The sequence below is a fragment of the Aptenodytes forsteri genome, unplaced genomic scaffold, assembly GCF_000699145.1.
Source record: "Aptenodytes forsteri isolate BGI_AS27 unplaced genomic scaffold, ASM69914v1 Scaffold267, whole genome shotgun sequence".
NCBI classification, from domain to species: Eukaryota; Metazoa; Chordata; class Aves; order Sphenisciformes; family Spheniscidae; genus Aptenodytes; species Aptenodytes forsteri.
The window spans coordinates 389,249-409,611 of record NW_008794173.1 but is presented as its reverse complement, the minus strand read 5'-3'; the positions used below and the strand labels follow the sequence as shown (position 1 = coordinate 409,611).

The 20,363-nt window shown below is 40.0% G+C and overlaps 1 protein-coding gene across 1 annotated transcript in view; it reads right to left on the bottom strand.

Moving 5' to 3' along the window:
- Positions 1–20,363, bottom strand: part of CNTN6 (contactin 6) — a 92,642-nt gene that overhangs the window by 3,142 nt on the left and 69,137 nt on the right. The window contains exons 11-19 of the mRNA XM_009283533.1: positions 14,285–14,460; positions 13,827–13,944; positions 12,807–12,965; positions 12,565–12,714; positions 8,816–8,886; positions 5,847–6,081; positions 5,173–5,288; positions 3,594–3,780; positions 994–1,106 (exon numbers count right to left, since the gene is read on the bottom strand). Of these exons, the coding sequence (XP_009281808.1) occupies positions 994–1,106; positions 3,594–3,780; positions 5,173–5,288; positions 5,847–6,081; positions 8,816–8,886; positions 12,565–12,714; positions 12,807–12,965; positions 13,827–13,944; positions 14,285–14,460 (1,325 nt within the window). The remainder of the gene's footprint in view (positions 1–993; positions 1,107–3,593; positions 3,781–5,172; positions 5,289–5,846; positions 6,082–8,815; positions 8,887–12,564; positions 12,715–12,806; positions 12,966–13,826; positions 13,945–14,284; positions 14,461–20,363) is intronic.

Genomic DNA, 20,363 nt, shown 5'->3' with positions numbered 1-20,363 from the left:
TTCTCTCCCCCATCCCACCAGGGGGGAGTGAGCGAGTGGCTGGGTGGGGCTGAGCTGCCGGCTGGGGTTAAACCATGACAGTTAGACACAAAGGAAAAAAGCTTAGTAGTCTAGTTTTAACTTTTTCCCCAGTGTGTGGAGCTACTCAAACACACTCAGCTGCCGGCTGGGGTTAAACCATGACAGTTAGACACAAAGGAAAAAAGCTTAGTAGTCTAGTTTTAACTTTTTCCCCAGTGTGTGGAGCTACTCAAACACACTCACTAGGGTGGAAAACAATGTGATCTCAAGAAAGATTGCAAGGTGGGGTTTTTTTGTGTCCTTTTCCTCCCTAGACATAAATAACTCTGTGTAGACACTAAAATGCCAAGCAACATGAGGATCTTGATCCTGAGAACCTTTCCTCATGTAAGCATTCTCCACCTCCTCTGTTTTTACAGTCCTTCAGGAGTAAAAAAGACTTTCCCTGAGTCTTTTGGGGTCAGAGCCACTGCAAACAAACTTTAAACTGAATTTTTATTTCCTCAAAAAATAGATTTATGGGAGTGCTTTTTACTTGATTCACATTGATCTTTATGTGAGTATCTTCCTATCTCTTTTCAAAGGTACCTTTATGAACTACCAGAGAGTGAGAACTTTTAAATGTGTTTTATGCCTGTCTTTAATGCTTAAGAAACTGTTCTCTACTTCTCATATATGCTTAAAACTCCTTCCCCAAAAAGATGTGAATGCAAGAATCTTAGATGAGTGAGATTACAAGGGAAAGGGGACAAGAGAGATCCTCTGTTACGGACAGAAAATCCCTGTGTCGGGATCAAGAGGTCCTACTCTGAACGAACAGAGCTGTTCTTCCATTTGTATAAGCCAACCACCCCAATAACTCCAGAAAAGTCACTGTTTTCCAGGTAATGAGCAGTCACATTTCCACAAGTCACTGTTTGTACCTCTATTATAAACAAGACGTCTGATTAATGAGATAAAGAAATGACTTACTTTGTAGCCTAGCACCTCTGATTCATTCTCCATTGTTTTTACGTGTTCCCAGTTCAAGCAGATTTTGGAATTTGTCAGCTTCCAGGCGATGTTTGCCGGGGGTTGACTTGGTGCTTTGAAAAAAAGACGATGATAATCACAAAATACAACTGAATATTAATTTGCATAGTGTAATTGAACGAGTTGCTGACATGGAAGTACCAAATGCATGGGTGATTCAAATCTAAAAGAGTAAAAAATATTTTCCAGTCCATCATTGCTCTCATATTAGTCAGAATAAAGATCTGTTCAAACCACTTACTGTGAGAATTCACTTTTGAAATTAGGAAAAGCCTGACAGTGTCTGACAGTTCAAGTTATATTTGATAGATTTTGTTTAAGTACTACGTTGTTCCTATCTGTATTTTAATGTACTAGAGAATGTTTTGCTGTATGGATTTCAGAAAAAGCTAAAACTAAGAGCAAAGTACAAAAGACAAGATTTTCATCAGCCATGAGGACAGGTTACAAAGAGCTACACATTAAAGTCTCCATGTGATCCATCATGAAACATTGTAGATTTTATAAATTCTCAGCACAATAGGCTGAGAGTAGCTTTTCAAAGGCTTTTTATGCCTAAGTGCCAGGACTTTGAAAATTTGCCTACAAGTGACTGAAATCGAATCCTGTGTGAACATGTGAAGTTGAAACTGTGCCTTTGAACTGTAGCTCAGATTTAGAACAACACGTTATCTCCTTCTCCACGGTACGTCCTCCCGGACCCTGACTGGGAGGACGGCACTGGGGGTGTTAGAGGAAATAAGGACTTGAACAGAATTAAAAAAAAGGAGGAGAGATTTGGAGAAATATGTTGTGGATATCCCAGACCTGACTAAAACGCTTAACTTCTGGGATCCTTCTTTTCTCCCTACAGTTCCTATATATTGATGATTAATGTATGTAACTTGGAAGGTACTGTTCATGTGGTAATACTCCACAAATTCTTTTCCCATGGAGGTAGAATAAATTGATGGTGCTTAGTCTCTACAATAATGGCATGCACAGAACATTGTAGGAATCCTGGACAATGAGTAGGAAGACAGAGCTATTACTCTGAAGCCAACAGCTCCTGCTGTAGATGTACATTGTTTATATTCTCTTGACATATTATCTCCACTCATATTGAAAGCGTTTGCATCTTTCAGAGACCAGAGCTTAAAATTTTAATATATGTTTTTAAATATTAAAAGGGTTATTTTTACTTTAATTTTTAAGTGAACCATTAGCACAATCCTGAATTTGACAGAAGATGAAGTCAATGTAAAACAAAAGCAAATTTATTCCTTATATGTCTTGTCACTTGACTGCCATGTCTTTAACTTGTCTTTCATACATATGCACATACAAATATAGAGAATCATTTCCAGACATGAGTCTATTTTCTATTAAGAAATTGCCTGTGAGAAGAGTTCTGTTTGAGTCCTTAAAAAATACCTTCTCTGGCTTTATTTTGATTTGTGTTATTTACATTAAATGGTTAGTTTTATTATGAACTCATTTTACAAGTTGGTTCCTGTCTGCAGTTAAGTAATAGCATGGAACAGCACAAGAGCAGAGTTGGTGAAAGACAGGAGAAATATTTCCCTTTTTGTGCAAAAGGGCTTATCAGTTGTTTACTGGGAAAACATAGTCCAAGGAAAGTATAAAAAACTGGAATGCTTAAACAGTAATGACATTGGGGCACATGGGTACACAGCAGATTACCAAGATTTCCTTCTTTACGACTATTTTTCCTTAGTGAATATTTACTTCACAGGTTCAATCCTGCAGGATGGTGCTCAGTACTTCCTTATTACCTTGGAGGATGGGCCTATGAAAGCATCGGTTTCATGAAGCTGCTTCTCACAAACAGAATAACATATGGTTTTGCTTCTACAGTTGCAGAAAATTTAAAAAATTAATGACTGAATAGTATTTGTATGAATGTATCCCATATGCTACCCTCAGTAGTGCACAGTTTAAAGGTCTCAAAAAAGCACTGTATTTGGAGCATTTAACATTTTTCTTTTAAAACTCAAACCCGTATTCCCATAACCAAATCTGTTGTCGGACCTGTGGAACATCTTTCCTGTATTGACTCTGCATCTCTTTTGAAACCTCCTGAAAGCAAGCGGCGTGCTGTTGCAATGCAAAAGGAAATCCTTCCTAACAGTTGCTACTCTATAGGAACACAGACACCGGTGGTATCTAATTTTGTAGGTGTACAGAATTACTTTAGCATATAAATAGAATAGGATAAATGAAATAACCTTCCCAGGTCTGATTTAAGTTGATGAGAATTTTGACTTCCATTGAGACAGAACTGAAGCCCAAACTAAATATTACATTAATGTCTGAAGTACCAGAGTCTGAATAACCTTGATGGTGATCACAAAAATATTGTCAGGGAGAGATCGAGAAGTTTCTTAGTCACAGATTTTGTTGCTTAATTTTATGGAGAATTTTGGGATCCAGTTTTCTTTGATATTGCAACATTTATCAGATGTGGGCCACGGTAAGCTGAAATGTCACTATCACACTTGGGAGTTTGCAACATTTGTTGTACGAAATTGAATACTCACGTGATTTTTTAGTGGTGACATTTACCGGGGTGCTAGAGGGCCCCGTCCCTGCAGTGTTGTAAGCTCGAACTGTTGCAAAATACACTGTGTTAGCTTTTAGTCCTGTGATATTTTTGGCTGTTACGTTCCCATTGACTCTGACTTTACCAGCTGTGCTTTCCTTGGGATCATCAGTCCAATATAAAACCTGAAAAGCAAGAACAAAGAACAGGCAATTCACTGTTTTCCATCAATTACAGATTTGGCTGGGAAGCAGACACGCTGACAATGAAGATTTCAAGGAATGCAAGATTTTTTGTATTCAAAACCAGCAGGAAATAAAACCAAGCATGAATATTTATAGAGAAGAAATAAAATTTCAGAGACTGAATACCAATTAAGGAAGTAAATGAAATCCTTAACTTTATAGATGTCCAAAGGACAAGGTGAGAAATTTTAAAAGCTTGTTTGGTTTTATGGTTTGAACACATTTGAAGAAAACTTTAAAAGATACAAAGAAACATTTATCTGAGTCATCTAAGTGGTTTTTTAATTATTTTGTATCCTGCCTCTAGTTTTGATTCAGTGACAGCTATTTACACCTGATTTTTTCAATTTTTTTTCTGTGAGTAATTGTTTTAGGAAGGTTTGTGTACTGTACGGGACTCCTATTACCTTCATTTATACATTTGTAATGATAGGAGAGAATTTAAAGTATTTCTGAGTTGCTTTACTCTTGGTTTATCCTATCTACAAAAAAAATTGTTTCACTGTGCAAGTAAATGCCCAGGAATCATACCTGAGGTTACTTCGAAGTACCCCAGTTATTGATACAAAAATCTGCTCCCCCCTCCGCCGGAGGGACCTCTGGTCCGTCCTGTGGATGTCAGATGCAGCTGACACTGGGTTTCTGCTCCCGCTGGGTGCTGGAGACCAGAGCAAAGCCAGAAGCAGCACAGCTGTCTGAGTGCCACCGGGGTCCCGCAGCATCCATGCGTCCTCACAGCTCCCCCCGCTCAGACCCTGAAATGCCTGTCCCTGGATCCGGCCCTGGACTTGATGCCGTGACACCAGCAATGCACCCCAGTGCACCAGGCAAAAAACCTGTCAGTTATTAGTAAATGAGCAGGTGTTCACTACGAATAGGAGTGAGAAACCAAAAGCCTTTCAAACATGCCACAGCCCAAGCTTTGGAGAGCAATGAAGTGCATTTATCCTGGTTTCTTCTGTAAGCAATGCTATGGGTCATGTGCATGCCCTCAAACTATTAAGTACCCCATCGTGCTCAGACAGCGTTACAGCTGTGTAAGAAGAGGAGGATCAGCTTTGTTTTGTGGAGTCAAGCACAAGTCCTTTTATAGTAGCCATCACAAATGATTAATCTTGAGGTTTGAATTTACATTACAAAAAGTCTGTGACAGAGCTGCAGTCCTGGTCTGTAAATGCTTGTGATTATCTCAGGTGAAATGTTGCTAATGAGAGTCGGGTGAAGGGCTCCATTATCTGTTAACTTGGAAGCAAAGGAGGAGGGACTAGAAGACAAATGTGGCTGGGAAAGGGACATCTGTAAGGTGTCAGACACCCGCACCAGCTGCCTCACCTCGTAGCCCAGCACCCTGCCCGTGTGCCTGTTCCACGCGATGGGCTGCCAGGAGACCTCCACCTCTGCCGCCGAAACGCTCAGCGCCGAAGCCCCCGCTGGTGCTATCTGTGGCTCTGGGTGATGGGAGAAAACACAGCTGGTAGAACATTTGTGTTACCAAAAGGGCGTTATGTCAAAACTGAGGGAGATTCAAGAAAAGAGGAAGAGGTTCTGGGGGGAAGCAGCAGGCGGAGGCTCAGAAAACCTGGTGTGAATCCCTCGCTTTGCTGCCCGTTTATTCTGGAATATCAGCAAAACCGTAATTTTTCAAAATTGGTCATTACCCATAAGCTGGGACAGATTTTCAGAGGAGATCAGCTGCACTGAGTGGTCTGAAAAGTTAGACCCTCTGAGCGCTACGCTTTTGAATGTCTCCTGATTTTCCCAACCCACTCAGTGGGAGCTCCTTGGGGACAAAGAAGTTGAAACATGCTGTCTACTTAAAGTGATTCTGAAAACCTGCCCCTTGCTTTTGTTTACTTCAATTTCCCATCTTCTGCCTCGTGTCTCTTGTCAATCTTCAATGAGCAGCTTTGAGTAGGCTCCTTAGTATCCCTGTAGAGATCTGTCTGATCATATCTGGGACCTATTGATGCGACACGACCATTAATAACAAGAGTAACACGCATTACCGTCTTCTCCTGAGTAGACGATGGATATGGAGCTCAGGGTCCCTTCTCCTTCGTTGTTGTAGACACCAACTTTCACTTCAAAAGGAGAGAGAGGTGTAATGCTTTCATTCCTATAAACATATTTGTTTGCTTCTACTGAAGTCACCACTGCTTTTGTCCAGGTTGTTGAGCCGAGAGGACGAAACATAATGATGTAGCCAAATCCTTCCCCATTTTGTAGTTCTTCTGGAACTGGCTGTAGTGACAAGGCAGTCAGTCAATAAGCATTTGCAAGTACACACTGTTTTAATTGAATCTTCATTCTCTGAGTATATTTTAGTTGTATTGATTTAGTTGACTGTGCCTTAGAGAAGATAATAATGTTTGGTCCATCAGTCAATGTAATATTGAAATAAAAATCAAAATAATAAATCTATTAAGGCAATCAATTTAGAAACAAAAGATCTGATCAGCTCCATTAAAGTTATTCTCTTTCAGGCATGAAGTTTTCAAAATTAAAAGCATTTCATTCAGTACAGGTTGTAGCTGATTTTTTCCCCCAGGGCTACAGGAATGCTAATTTTAAATAAATGATTTTTAAAGAAAAAAAAGAGTCGGGAAAGGAGCAAATGTATACACAGAAGTGTGTGTCAGCTGTATATTTGCCTGCATATAAGTACAGTACTTACATATTTTTTTTAGCACAAGTGAAAGTCTCAAGTGCATGAACATATTTAAGTTTGTTTAGAACAAAAATGTTATTGCAAGTCAACATGGCAAATTAATGTTTCTATTAATAAAATCTCATGTCAAGTTATGTATTAATGACTCGTACTGAACAAGCAATTACATCAACACTCTATCCAGCATGAACTTTTTTGTTTTCTTGGGATAAAAATACTTCTACTTTCGCTTCTCAAAGAATGTTATTGCAAGTCAACATGGCAAATTAATGTTTCTATTAATAAAATCTCATGTCAAGTTATGATTAATGACTCGTACTGAACAAGCAATTACATCAACACTCTATCCAGCATGAACTTTTTGTTTTTGTTTAGAACAAAAATGTTATTGCAAGTCAACATGGCATGTTTCTATTTGGAAGAAGGAAGCATTTCTCAGCAAAACTTCATTTATTTTAGATGCTTGCATCAAATTAAGGTGCACAGAAAAGCAGCCATGAAAAATGGTGCAAAAAGAGAGAGAAAAACACAGGGGCAGAACCGCAGCCCCTGTGATCGTTCCAGGCTCCAAGCTCCTCTCCTGCGGAGAAACGACTGGGAGCACTAATGGTGTGAGAAGATGGGAGAAAAAAAATCAGGAAGTACATCAGAAGATTTCAGGGCGCTTATTTTATTTTTTTCTTCATAAATTCCTTCTAATTCTAATAATAACCCTGGCCTGGCATATATAACAAATGTGCCTTTCCTTAAGTGTTTTACAAACATTAATTCCCCAATACGCCCCCTTCTAGCTCTTTTCCAGTCCTGAGAGAATTAAGTGTGAGTGATGATGGTGCACTAGGGATTTATAAAAGTTCAAGATACTTTCTAGAGCATTTAATTTGTTTTTGAGGCTTCTGTGACCTCAGATTTAATCAAGATGTTTAGCGAGTTCATCACAGAAAGCTGGAGAGTCGTGTTCAGTGTTGTTAGTTTGGCATAATTAGTATTTCTTCTGACTTTTTCAGAACACACTATGGAGTCCAAAGGGAAAATTTGATTGAGATCTCTCAGGTTGTTTTCAATTTTCATGTTCTTCTGCTCCCAAAGAGTAGATCAGTAGAGGAGAAAATGAAACAAAACAGTGAAAGATGCATACGGAGGAAAATGTAGTTCAGTAAAAGTGAAGTTTCACTCTGTTTGGAGCGTGGAGGGGGGAAGCATTGGCAATGCTATTTATCTAGTGGGGATTTTTTAATTTTGGCCTCATTTTTTTCCTATCACTTCCCTTCCTCCCCCAAAACACTGGTTAAATGGCGCAGGTTTTTAGCATAGAGGAGAATACAGGTAACTCACTCAGCTGATGAATAACATCATTTTTAGCTTAATTTAATTCCTTATTGGAATGGAACTGGAGGCCCTGTCCCAAATTAAGAACTAGACAGAGGACATCTTGTGCATCCTCTGAGGCAGTCACACCTGATAGTAAGATACATGGGAAGGCTGCCTGGCCCCTGCCCTCCAGGCTGGGTGCTGCTGATGGCATGGGGTAGCTTCTACTTCAGTCAGATGTCCTCAGAGCCAGGGGAGAGATTGAATTAGGTGAGTCACGTTAACTTCACGTGTTATTTTTCAGCGGCAATGAAAAACCCAGAGGGTGGGAGCTGTGTTTTGGGGAGTTTTTCCATAGGGGCTTGAGCCCCGACCAAGCACCTGCCCCATCACCGCACGGGCTTTGCAAGATGCTGCCTGCCTTCATCGTGGTGCCCACGGGGAGGCTGCTGGGTGGCTGGGGAAGGAGGGCTCCTTCCCACACCGCTTCCTTTCCGCTCTCTGAAATGACCTGCGCTCACCCATTGCAACTTGTAGTGTGGTATTAACTGTTCTGAAAATGTATCTTCTCTCCTCTCGCTGGAGTGCTGGAGAATTAAAGGGCTCATCTCCTTTAACGCATAATAGGATATGTCTTGTCAGCACAGTGTCCCAGAATGAAAAACATGTAAACAAAAGTATGAAAAATGTTAATGCAGAAAATGGCCAAGCAGATTAGTGTGTTAAGCACCTCCTGTACAATGGAGATAAGAGGGTTATACAGACTTCTAAACATCTTTATGACATGCCTCTTAAACTGTTTATTTTTATAAATTGTTTGCTATAACACAGAAAACTTGCTGTATATCTTACGGGCTGTTTTCTCTCCAGATGCAGGGTGAAATCCAGGCTCAGCCAAAGCCAATGACCAAAAGCCTTTGGATTTCAGTGGTGCTGTGATTTCACCCATGGACCCTTCCCCATTAGACAGCTTAGGCTAACTGAGCTAACGATTACCTCCCATGTGATGACCAGCTCAGAACGGCTCCCTCCTCCTCCGCTGATGTTCGTTGGTGCCACGACAGGAACTGGAGAAGAAAAGACGTTGGTGCTCGCAACTACCCACCACTACTGCCAGAGGTCTTGTCAACTGGATGATTAGAGTTTTTCCTAGCTCACGTGCAGCTATTCTGCCTTTCAACACGTAGAACAGGGACTATATTATATAACAGTACATTTTAAATGAACTGAAATTGTGTTTACACATTTTCAAGTTTATAAGGCTGAAGCCACAGATGTATTTGATACATGAGTACCCTGGTTCAAAAAATTAATTAAAGAAGCTAGTAGCATCAAGTATCTGACATTATTATGCCTCATCAACTAATTGGCAAAATGATGTTCCATTCAGACTGTAGCTGCAACACTACTGATTTACTAATTATGCATTTGTTCAGTAAACATGTTGTTGGAGCAATATATTAATTTTTTTAATTGGCTGTATGCTTTTCTTAGGAAATTCAAAACTCTTAATTTGCTTTTCTCCTTCTCCCAACACTGTAAGTGTCCAAAAGTTCATCAATTAGAGCTTGATTTCCCCAGCGTTGCTCCAGGTGTATGGCACTATAGGTACAGGGTCGAGGTCAAGCAATGTGCTGGTGTTCCAGGCTGAAGGTGCTTCTCATCACTCAAACGGCTCTTGGTGGAGAGGCAAGGAAAATATCAACATTTCTTGCCTCTTGCTCTATATTTCCATAAACATGCCCATCCCATTAGCCTATAAATATTAGTTTTGGGGAACTGGTTTGTGATGTAATGGATGGAATTTAGACAGACCAGCCTTGTTCTTATTGTATAGTTTGCTTTAGATCTACTTGCAAGGATGATATCATGTTCCTTTTCAGCTGCTGGAGAAGTATAAAAAAGAGGACAACTCTGGAACTGACTGAGACAGAAACCCCCTATAAGAGGGCGTTTGTAGTGTTTACCATCTCCAAACCCTCGGTACTATTTTTAGAAAGTTCAAGATTGTTTTGTCGTTCCTTTCATTCAGCTCTCACCGTCTGACAATTGGATGTGTTAAGACAGGGCTGAGGACAGGGTCAGAAATAGGCGGGACAGTTATATCTCTGAAGTTTTTTCAGAGAGTTTGGCAAGTTTTGCCACGTCCGCCTGCCCTTCCCCATGTCTTCCACCCAGCGTTAGCCCAGCTCTGGTAGAGGCAATAAAGGCAATAGCCCTTTAAGTTCATAGAAATTTATGTGAACCCACTACCACTTCTAGATTCAAGTCCACATATAAATCTTTCATCCTCTCTAGAAATGTAGAATTTTCATGGTAATTTTGTTGTGCAGTCATAAAAGTGAGTGCAAGTGCAAAGGGACAGGCTCTTTTGGAGAGTTTAACATAGGTATTCAATTTTGTCACCCACAGTCAATGTCTTTGTGCACATCAGAGGCAAATAATCTAAGACTGAAAAGAACAGCATTAAAGGAAAAAATGACAAAACAGACTTGCTGACAAAACAGACTTTCAAGCCTAGCGTTTCATGAACCAGTTGATGCTCAGTTAGTTCATGTGTTAAATGTGTTCAGTACTTACTACATTTGCATGGGGAAAAAATTTGCACTACTGCTCAGCAGAGCCTCAACTGGGTCATAGTTGAGAAACATGAAAAGTTACAGCTGAGTGCACCAACAGAGGCTCAATTAATTCTCAGCTCCATTTTAATGAAATGAACAGTGGCTCATTTGCATCCACAAATCTACTAATGCTCAGATTGCAGCCGGCAAAATAGCTATTATAACAGCGCAGTTCAAATTCACCCTTTCATGGCCAGCCTTTTGCTGTCCACACTGTCATACTGTTTTCAGTTTCCTATTCTGATAAAAAAAATAAAGGTAAGCTGTTACTTCTCCCACTGCACAGCAATGTTTTGAGACAGAATGATTTACAGCAGTGAAGGGGTTAAGCAACTAAAACCTGAAATGAGTCTTTCTATTCCTTTTGTTAAGCTTCAGACAGTGTTACACTGTAAGGAAATCATGTTCCTTGTGCTATTGCCATGATAAATAATATTAATTTTATTGTTTCTTTCTCTTTCTAGCCCTAGCCTTGTGAATCCCTCTAATAAAAAAAAACGCTTTAAAAGATGAAAGCTTTTACTGACTGTATAGGTTGTTTTAAATATCACACTTTACAAAGCTCCGTGGTGGCAACAGCAAGAAAGACCTTCTCAAGACTAATTTTGATTTCATGATCAATCATGTAATGGAGAACATATATCTGTGATGCTCTGCTGGGAAATTTAGAAAATCTGGCCTCCTCCTGTCTCCAGCTTTTCTTTAGCCTTCCCTTTTCACATTGCTCCTTATTCCCTGCATGTGAAAGTTTCCCGTGGTTCTTCTGCTGGAGGAAGGGGTCACGTACCACTTGGGCATGCATTCCCCCGGCACCTAAGCCCAGGCAGGATCAGTGCATCTTTCCAGGCTGGAGGCTCTCAGGCTTTTCCCTTTGCCCCTTGGCAGCAGCCTGCAATCTGCTTTACTACCACACTGGCCAGGTAGTCCTGACTGCTGATAAGACTCATTTGATATCTCTCTGCACCTGGAAAGCTGACAAAATCTATCAAAATTGGTGTTCTAATGATCAAATATTTTTTTTCTGGCATCAGTACTCAGTATAAGTCCTTGCTTCAACAATAGGAAAAAGAACTTATTAAATTTAAACCAACTGATTTAATACATTTTGAAGTAATTCTGCCTTGGGACAAATATTGTAGGTATTAGGAGAAACAAATGGATCCCCCTTTCTAAGCATATATGTATTTTCTGCTGTATAATGTACACTACTGTATTTTGAGTTCTGTCTTGAAATGCAGCTTGCCAAACTTCAGAGCTTGGTAAATGAGATAAACAGAGAAGTGAAAGTGGATTGTAAAAGCTGCTTTCATTTTACTGCTTTCCATCCTATAAATACTGATTTTATAGGTGGGAGAGAGTTGATAAGCAGGGGGCTGGGAGAAACATAAAACAAACCAAAGGTTTGGGCTTCAAGTAAATTGTACCAAACTGAGTAGGTCAAAGGACTGACAGTGTCAGTCATCCAAGAATAAGTCTTCTTCCTATGAGGTTCCAAATCCCAGAAGATAAATGAGTAAAGGTTAGACAGACAGATAGTAAGGATCCTGTCCTGGAGTCAGTGGAAGCTATTAGTTTCACTGGGCTTTGGACGCTGTAATTTATTTCCTCCAGTTAAAGCCAATATCCTGTCCCCACCGATGCTCAGACACCAAACACGCTTTGCAGCAAAGGCATTACATGCTTGTGCTAGGATATGCCAGAGAGCTGGCTTTATCATTTTCTGTGCAAGTCCCTGAACAGGGTATAAATGTGGTTATAATTGGAAGAAAACAAATGTTGCTTCCCAATTGCTTGAATGACAGCGTGTGTTCAGGCATGGGGATTAGATATATTTTGGGACGTATCAAAAGGAGGAAGCATGGGCCAGCTCCAGCCTTTATTGCTGGCCCAAGTGATCTCCAAACCAGAGAGCAAAGCGTGTGGTACCTCAATCATGTCCAAGCATCCCTTGCATCAGTAGTGCAGGTCTGCTGTCATGAAGCCATAGCAGCCACAGACTGAAATGCCAGACAGATATGTAAGTAACCCTGCAGGAGTGAGTGGCTCTGCTGCAGTGAAATTCTCACACTCGGGAGGTGGCAACGTGTCTGTGTGGAAAAAACTTGACAGAAACTAGGGACTTACCTGCTGCTTTAGTTTTCAGTAGAGCTGATGGTCTGCTTGGCTCCCCAATTCCAACACTATTGCTGGCAACCACACGAAACTCATACTCAACCCAAGGGCTTAAGTCAACCACTGTTGCCTTGTGAGTCCTACCATTAATGACTTCAGGAACTAAAGGCAAAATAAACATGTCAATTACAACGTAATTTTGGAGTAATTAATGGTATATGCAAAAAATACAAGGCAACTCTCAAATTGCTCACCTGTTGAAACTGCCTGCCATCCAACTGAGAAAGGAGTTCTCGTCTGAACACTGTAGATCTGGACTGGACTATTGTTATCTATTCCAGACTTCCAGGATAACACAGCAGTAGTGCTAGAAATATGTTCAACTTTAACATCTTCTGGTGGACCTGGGGGGCCTAATACGATTAGCATTTTAAATGAAGATATTAGGAAGAGAAGATTCATTGCTGGGTTGGGCAACTCTTACTTTCTCGAGCCAGTGGAGTTATTCATGAAGCTGCAGTTTCATAAAAGCAGCACAATCTCTAAATGATGGCTTCAAACCTGTATTACATTTTTCTAATTAATGAGGGGTTTTGAGTCAGGAAAATGAATGTCGTTACGTTACTAACATGAGAAATATAAACAAGGGAATGATTTTTTTCTGACAAAGAAAGTTACCCAATGTGTCTTTTGTTGAACTATCCAACATTTTCAGAATTCCTGTTGAATTTAATCAAAACTGAGGTTTAGAAAGAATACGAGATGGTGCATTACACAGATTTCTGATTTCTGCTAGGGTTTACAGGGTCTGCTCCCATCACAGCATTTCTCTTGCCGCTGGCGGTAAAAAGATTAGTTAGTTGACCATAGAAAATAATTTTTCATATTATCTCCAAATAGTGGAAAGGAACCAGGTCTCTTGTTTTTTTTCCAGCCTGCACAGTGACCCAGAGATGCCCAGCAAGGAGCTGGTGACAGCAGTCTACTGAAAGTGGAGGACTTCCCTATGCCCTGCCATATTGACCTGGGTGGCCAGAAAAGTTTACCTTCCAAAGAGGCCATGGCAGAATTGCACAGGTCTCCCTGGCTTAGCTGCACACTAGGATCATGCTGGCCAGAATCTCAATCCAGTTTTGGGGCCAAGGGTACAAGACATATAGCATTTCACTATTGAAATGTTGAATTGATATCCTAGGAACCATTTAAACAACAGTGGATGTTAAGAATTTCTAATTCCTCCAGAAGATATATGTGTTTACATTTACCAGACATACCTCTTACAATTACATCTACTGTTGCAGATTGACTGTCTAAAGTTGTTTGTACCATGCACACATATTTCCCAGAATGATGTAGCTGAATATTTCTTATCATCAAATCCCCAACAGATTCCTGGAGATACAAAGAAAGTAAACTAATCACTCACAACATGCTTTCCATACTGGACATTTTTATAAATTGCTCAATATTAATAAAAAATTCAGCTTTTAAATTAAAATATTCATAGCTATCATCAGTTTCTTTCATGTGGACATTTTTATTATGGCTTCACAAATAACTCAAGCGCCTTTATGAAATTTAAGAAAGAAAAATAAATGGCTGCAGCCCTTGTAAAGAAACAGTGATTTGCCATGCATATAAATAGCGATGGAAGAATTATGATAATTATTTGTGTTGTGTAAAGACTGTGGCAAACAGTTTCATTAAGCACTAAGGAGTTTAAAAAACTTACTCTTCCAATTCTTTCAAAATGATGTACTCCTCTATTAAAATCAATTGTATTGCCATTGAATGACCATGTGAACACCACGTGAATGGAGGGGTCATGAGACACCTGGCATGGAAGGACTATGCTTTCTCCAACTGTTACATCCATATTAGAAGGTGGAATAGTAATTACAGTCCTTTCTGTGGAGACAAAAAAAAATTCCTTTTTATTAACTTGCTTATAAAAACAGTAGATTTTGAATGAGTTCTGTACCATTTGTGAAATGATTTAAAATTGGCCCAAATGTTCCATAATAAAGAAAATTCGCTCTAATACGGTGATGATTTCAGAACACTCTCACCCGTGTGTAGCCTATTACTTTTGCATTATCAATACAACGAACACGCTGTGTGCCTCTGAGAGTAAGCGGATGTCAGAGGCAACATGCTAAATTAGTCATATGTTACTTTGTAAAGCCCATAGTCAGCAGGTATGATTTCAGCTCAAAAAGCGCAGAATTCATTATTAAGACAGTTAAAAATATGCCCACGGTTCTTCAAACTTGAAAATCTCTCCTTATAGGAAACTGCAGCAAAAGCAAAATTGCTGTTCAACTCCGCTTACTTCATACATTGAGATCCTTAATCTATATTAACGTTAGAGGTAGTTTACTGCACAGTGTTGCTCACGTTACAGCTTCAAAGAAGATATCTTCACGGACAGAAAAACTATTTATGTAATCTTTTTTAACCCCTTACACTGGGAAACAAACTTGCAGCTTTTATTAAGGGAAGCAGTAGCTCGCTGAAGGGGAAAGAAATAGGTTTATATGGCTTCACTTCTGTTGATATGACTGGCAGATAGATTAGAGAGAACAACCACTTTGTTGTAAGCAATTCCCTTGAATAAAGCTTTTGTGCATGAAAGTGTTACAAAATGGTGAGAATTTAGAGGCACATGAATAAAATGAAAGCAGAATCTATTCAACAATATTAATACGCTCTGAAAATAATGTGAGAGGAGGAGAAGAAAATTTGCACGAGCTGTATTAGTTCAGCGTTCATTCTGGTTTAACCCTATGTGTTAGAAACGTACTTGAAAATTCAGGATTTTGGTTTTACCAAGGCCTTGGTTCCAAAGGGTTCATGCATGATAGGGCATCCAAACCCTTACCTTCAAACACATTTTTCGTTCAGACTGTCTCCATCATTGCAGTAACTGATTAATACGTGGGTACAGACAGGCAATATGGGCTGAAACTTGAAGGGCTTCTTCCCGGCACCTGAGCTGCACTGTGTGAGTGACTGTTACGGCAGTGGTCAACTAGAAACAAGATAGATTGTTGCATTTTCTGCTAACCTTTTAAAATAAAACGGGATCCCACTAGTTTCAGTGATATACCTGCTGCAGGCATCAGGTAATGTTTTCCAAGGAAAACAAAGAACTTTTGTCTGATTTTTATTATTATAGACAAATTAGGTGGTTTTTTTCTGGTATCATTAAGCGAGTGTCAGAGGTTCTCATGAGTTAGAGCTCAGACTTGGAACGCGCTTTCTCAGATTTCTCTGCGTACTCTGATTGCTCTTCGCAACTACGTCAAACTATCATTGTGGCAGCTCCATCGGTTTGTCTGAAGTCAAGGACTGCAGAAACGTGAAGGCCTCAGATGACTGTCTTGAAGATACTTGAACATTAGGTTAGAGAAATCTCTTCCTCTCCCTGGAAGCAGTGTGTCAGATGCAATAAATTCCAGATGATTCAAGGGCTATATTCTTTGTTGGCACAACTCCACTGATTTCAGCACATGCTGGCAAAGAACTTGGCTCCATAAATCTCAAATGAAGTAATTCCATTGTGAAGTACAGGTAACTTTTATAGAATAATGCTGAAAAATATCTGGGAACTACAGAGAACCTCCACAAAGTTTTCTTTTCTTGCTTTTTCTCCTGTACTTCTTATTCTCACAGCTGAACTAGAACTGCATGAATTACACTCTAAGGAAAGAAATTCTATTACTTGCAATAATGCTGTATATGTTAAAAAAAGAAAAAAGAAATAATACCCTGGTGTACGTTAAAAATTGGAAAGTTACTTTCATGATAGCTGGAACTTCTCTTTGCCACTAGCAGTTGGAGAGGCATGATCTGCTGACCTGATAAGGTCCTCCAAACTCATCATCTCTTCCTTCAAAGTCATCCTGTAAGACTCTCTCCTTCCTTAAACCTATAAACCATGTGCATCTCTACACTGAGTTTTTAAAGCCAATGAAACATGGCATTGAAGAAGCAAGTCTTCCCCTGAACACCACGATCAACCTCAAAGTGGAAATTCTACGTTGCTCTGAACGTTTATGGTATGCTTTCTTCCAGACTCCACTTGGGTTCTGTCTGCTCTGTCTTTAGCTGTGCAGGAGAGATGTCTCCACACATATTCTCTCATAAATGATGCAAAAGGTTATGCCTAGTTTACAAGAGGGTGTTGAAGGGTCTGGCTAGTCAGCCCGGGCTGTCCCTCAGCCCATGTAGCCCCTGGGTCTGACCTGTCCAGTGGAGCTGGGAGAACCAGGAGGTGGGAACTGGCTCCCCTGAAACCGCTGCAGAGGGTCACCTCCACAGCTCCTGTCTCCTGTACAGTGTGACTGCCCCTGGGAATGGAGAGGGCTGGCCCTAATAAGGCTCGTTTACAATGTCAATCAATTAGATGGGCAATAGCATGTTTCCTGGGCCTTCCATCGGTAAGCTCAGTATCTGGATGTGAGTAAACAGTGGTTACAGGGTCCAGCTTCCCAGGCCTCTTGGATAGTCCCAAAGCCTAAGATGAGCTCCTTGCTGCCAGGTATAAACTGCTGCTGGTATTTTATCTGTCTTGCTTAAAGCTGACTAGGATGTATCTGTTTTGCACTGCTTTGATGACAGCCTGAAGAGACCCTTTGAATTGGGTATTCTGCTAAAACTCCAAATCAAGGCACTTATGCCAGGGATGAAATGCACCTTTTCTGCTTTAGTTAATTCAGCATTAATAAAACTTTGCACCACTACTGCATTTTCCATGTGTCAAGTACTCCCTGTCCTTCAAATTTCTCTTTAAAATATCTACCCTTCACAAGACCCACATCACGTCTACTGCCACAAGACTTAATGCTACCTCATTTTGTAGCTCCTGCTTCTCTGTATTGGATGGTTGGTCACCAGGATCGGTGCATTTTGACTCTTCTACAATGCACTGTGTACAATTACAGCATTCTATAAATAAGTAAAATACTATCAATAAAATCAATTTATTTTTATGGAAAGGTCGAAGTAAGACTAAGCAAGAATGATACAAACAGGATTGCATAGAATTTGTAATCAGATTCAACAGTTACATTCTAAACCCCACAGAATACAAATAGAAAATAATGTCCTGTTTTTTGTAAAATCTTTAAGCCTCCATCAAAGCCAGTTGTCTATTGTACAGGAAGGGGCCATTAGCTCCAGCTGGTTGTAATGAAACTGGCTGGGAATTTTCTGAAACTTTTCTTCATCAGAAGGTTCCAATAATATTATGGTTGCCTCATTAGTTCTGCCATGTAATTTCTTGTGTCATTATTTGATCACACATTCAAAGAGATCAGAAATAAGACATCTGCAATCCTGTTGTTATGGAAAGTTATTAGAAGGAATAAAAATTTCAGAGATCACTTATCTGTTAAAGCCTGTGGAATGCCTCCTTAGGGAAAAGATAAATATTTTGAAAAAAATGCATCCCATGGAACCCTCTAGTGAAACGGGTATTTTGGAATATCAGAACATAAAGGTTTCTTCTTATAACACAACAAATCCCGATAGTTATATGCTGTTAGTATTATAAGAAGTCTACTTTCTTACCGGCATGAACCTATTTGCCTCCACCAAATAAATATTGAAAACTGTCCTTTTGTGAATTATACTGAGTTTGTGTGTGAGGTATGGGGTTTTAGTAGTATTAGCAAAAAAATCCATTTTATTACAGTATTATCATCCTCTTGTATCTCTTGTTCTAGCCTGCTCATACGCAGTGACACCACTGATGTAAAGTGGCATTTTCTGCTTCTTTTATGGGGTTGTCTTTAAGACTTCCACCTCAAATACTTTTAAAAGCTTCTTAAAATCTCTTGGTTCTACATTATCTATCTATCTTGCTTAGCAACTGCAGACATGCGTTATATGGCAAATCCCATTCCAGAAGAGAAAACAGATAAGATGTTGCGAATGCTGGAGGTATAATAAAGACTTCTCACACAAAGAATAAACAACTCAATGAGCAGCAATAAACTTAATTTGCACATTAGATATGCTTTTCCAAGTTCCGACATTTCAGTTGAAAATAATGCTGAAGCAATGAGGCCTATAATTGAACAGCCAAAACTTCTCCAGAGGGGAAACAAAAACAAATGTTCCCTACAAACAAGATCATTTTTATACCATGTTGTTACTCAGTGTTTTAATAAACTTCATAAATGCCAAACAAAATATTTTTTCATGTTTTAATGTGACTTTCCCATATTGCTCCATTAGGAGGTATGTATGTGATATGTGAAATGGTATATAACCTTAATAAACTCAGAGCTGCCTAAACCCTAAACTTGGTTTATTCATTGCTAGCTGTGCTGTAACATCGCCTCAGATTGAACGTTGCACTGCATCAATGCTAATTGCTCTTTCATAATATGAGTATGAAAAAGATTTTTGCCAGATGCAGTAGGTTAGGGAGGAGGTCATGCCTGCAGGCAACAGTAACCATTCTGAAGTCACTGAAAACAAGAATATTAAGAAAAAAGAAAGAGTTACAAATTACATTTAATAATGAGCTCTTCTTGTAACTACAGACATTATTATTGTTAGCTGTTTTGCAAAACTGCTTAATATGCTCACTATAATCTCAGAAGTTCCACTTTTTAACCTGTTCTCCTCATTTAAAGTCAACAAATACAAATACTTTTATAAGAAAATGTCTGTATTGAAAAGATCGTGCAGGAGCAAAGAGAAAAAAAACATACTAAGTTTGCCTCAGTTTTCCTTCTTTTTTTTTTCTGTCAGTGATCAAAGATCAGAGCATAGTCATTTCATACGCTGCTCATAGGAATATCTATACAAACCTCTTTTCATGTCCTCCAGCTCTGGACTAGTCTACCTGAGTGATAAGTTTGTACAAATTCTTCTTATTAATGGGGATAGACCATCCATCAGCACAGCAAAAACTTGAAGCAAAGGACTGCTTTGGACATAATGTACTTCAATGTGTTCCACAATGTGTTTAACTGTGTTTCAAAGAAGGGTGAAAAATACTGCAGGGAAGACACCACCCTGCAGAGCATCACGGGACTGGGACCAGAGCCAGAGCGTGCGGTTACACCAGAAGATCAGCCCCAGCACAGACAAAGCTGCAGCTTTGGAGGGAAGGAGAATTACAGCAGATGTGACCATTCGATATGATGTGTCTCCTAGCCCTGAACATGATTTTCTGGATGTTTAAACTGATAATCACAGGATGGCTCTTAGGGAAGTTATTTATACACCTCCAACTAAAGCATCACAACATCCTCAATTAAAATTCCTGGCCTCACTAAGGTGGTCTGAAAAGCTGAACTAGATGTTGAAGTTGCCAGTGTTTTCAGTGGGAGGACTTAGACCCCCATCCAAAAGCAACAGAGACTGCTCAATAAATTGCCTAGACCAACAGGAGAAGCTGAGCAGAGCCACGTGCCCGAACACTGGCTGTGCCCACTGCAACTTTGGCTGACAGCAAGTAAGGATTGTCACCCAAGTGGGATCTTGCACAAAAGGTCCTCTTCTGTGAGTGCACACCTTCCTGGGCAAGCGGCACGCTGCTAAAAGCAACAGTGACCGGGGGGCTGTCCACCTTTTGCTCTAATGGTTGGAGTCTCATGGTTACAGCGCTCATCCAGAGTACAGGAGACCCAGGGTCAAGTCCTTCCCAGTCAAGGGTTGTGAACCCTGTGCCTCCCACTTCTCTCAGCCATGACTTTGTACAAGTCCACTCCAGTCGGAGAAGAGCTGAGAGCAAAGAAAGCAGCAGCCTGGGGGAAACTTGCCCTTTCCCCCCCCCCCCCCCGGCGGACACA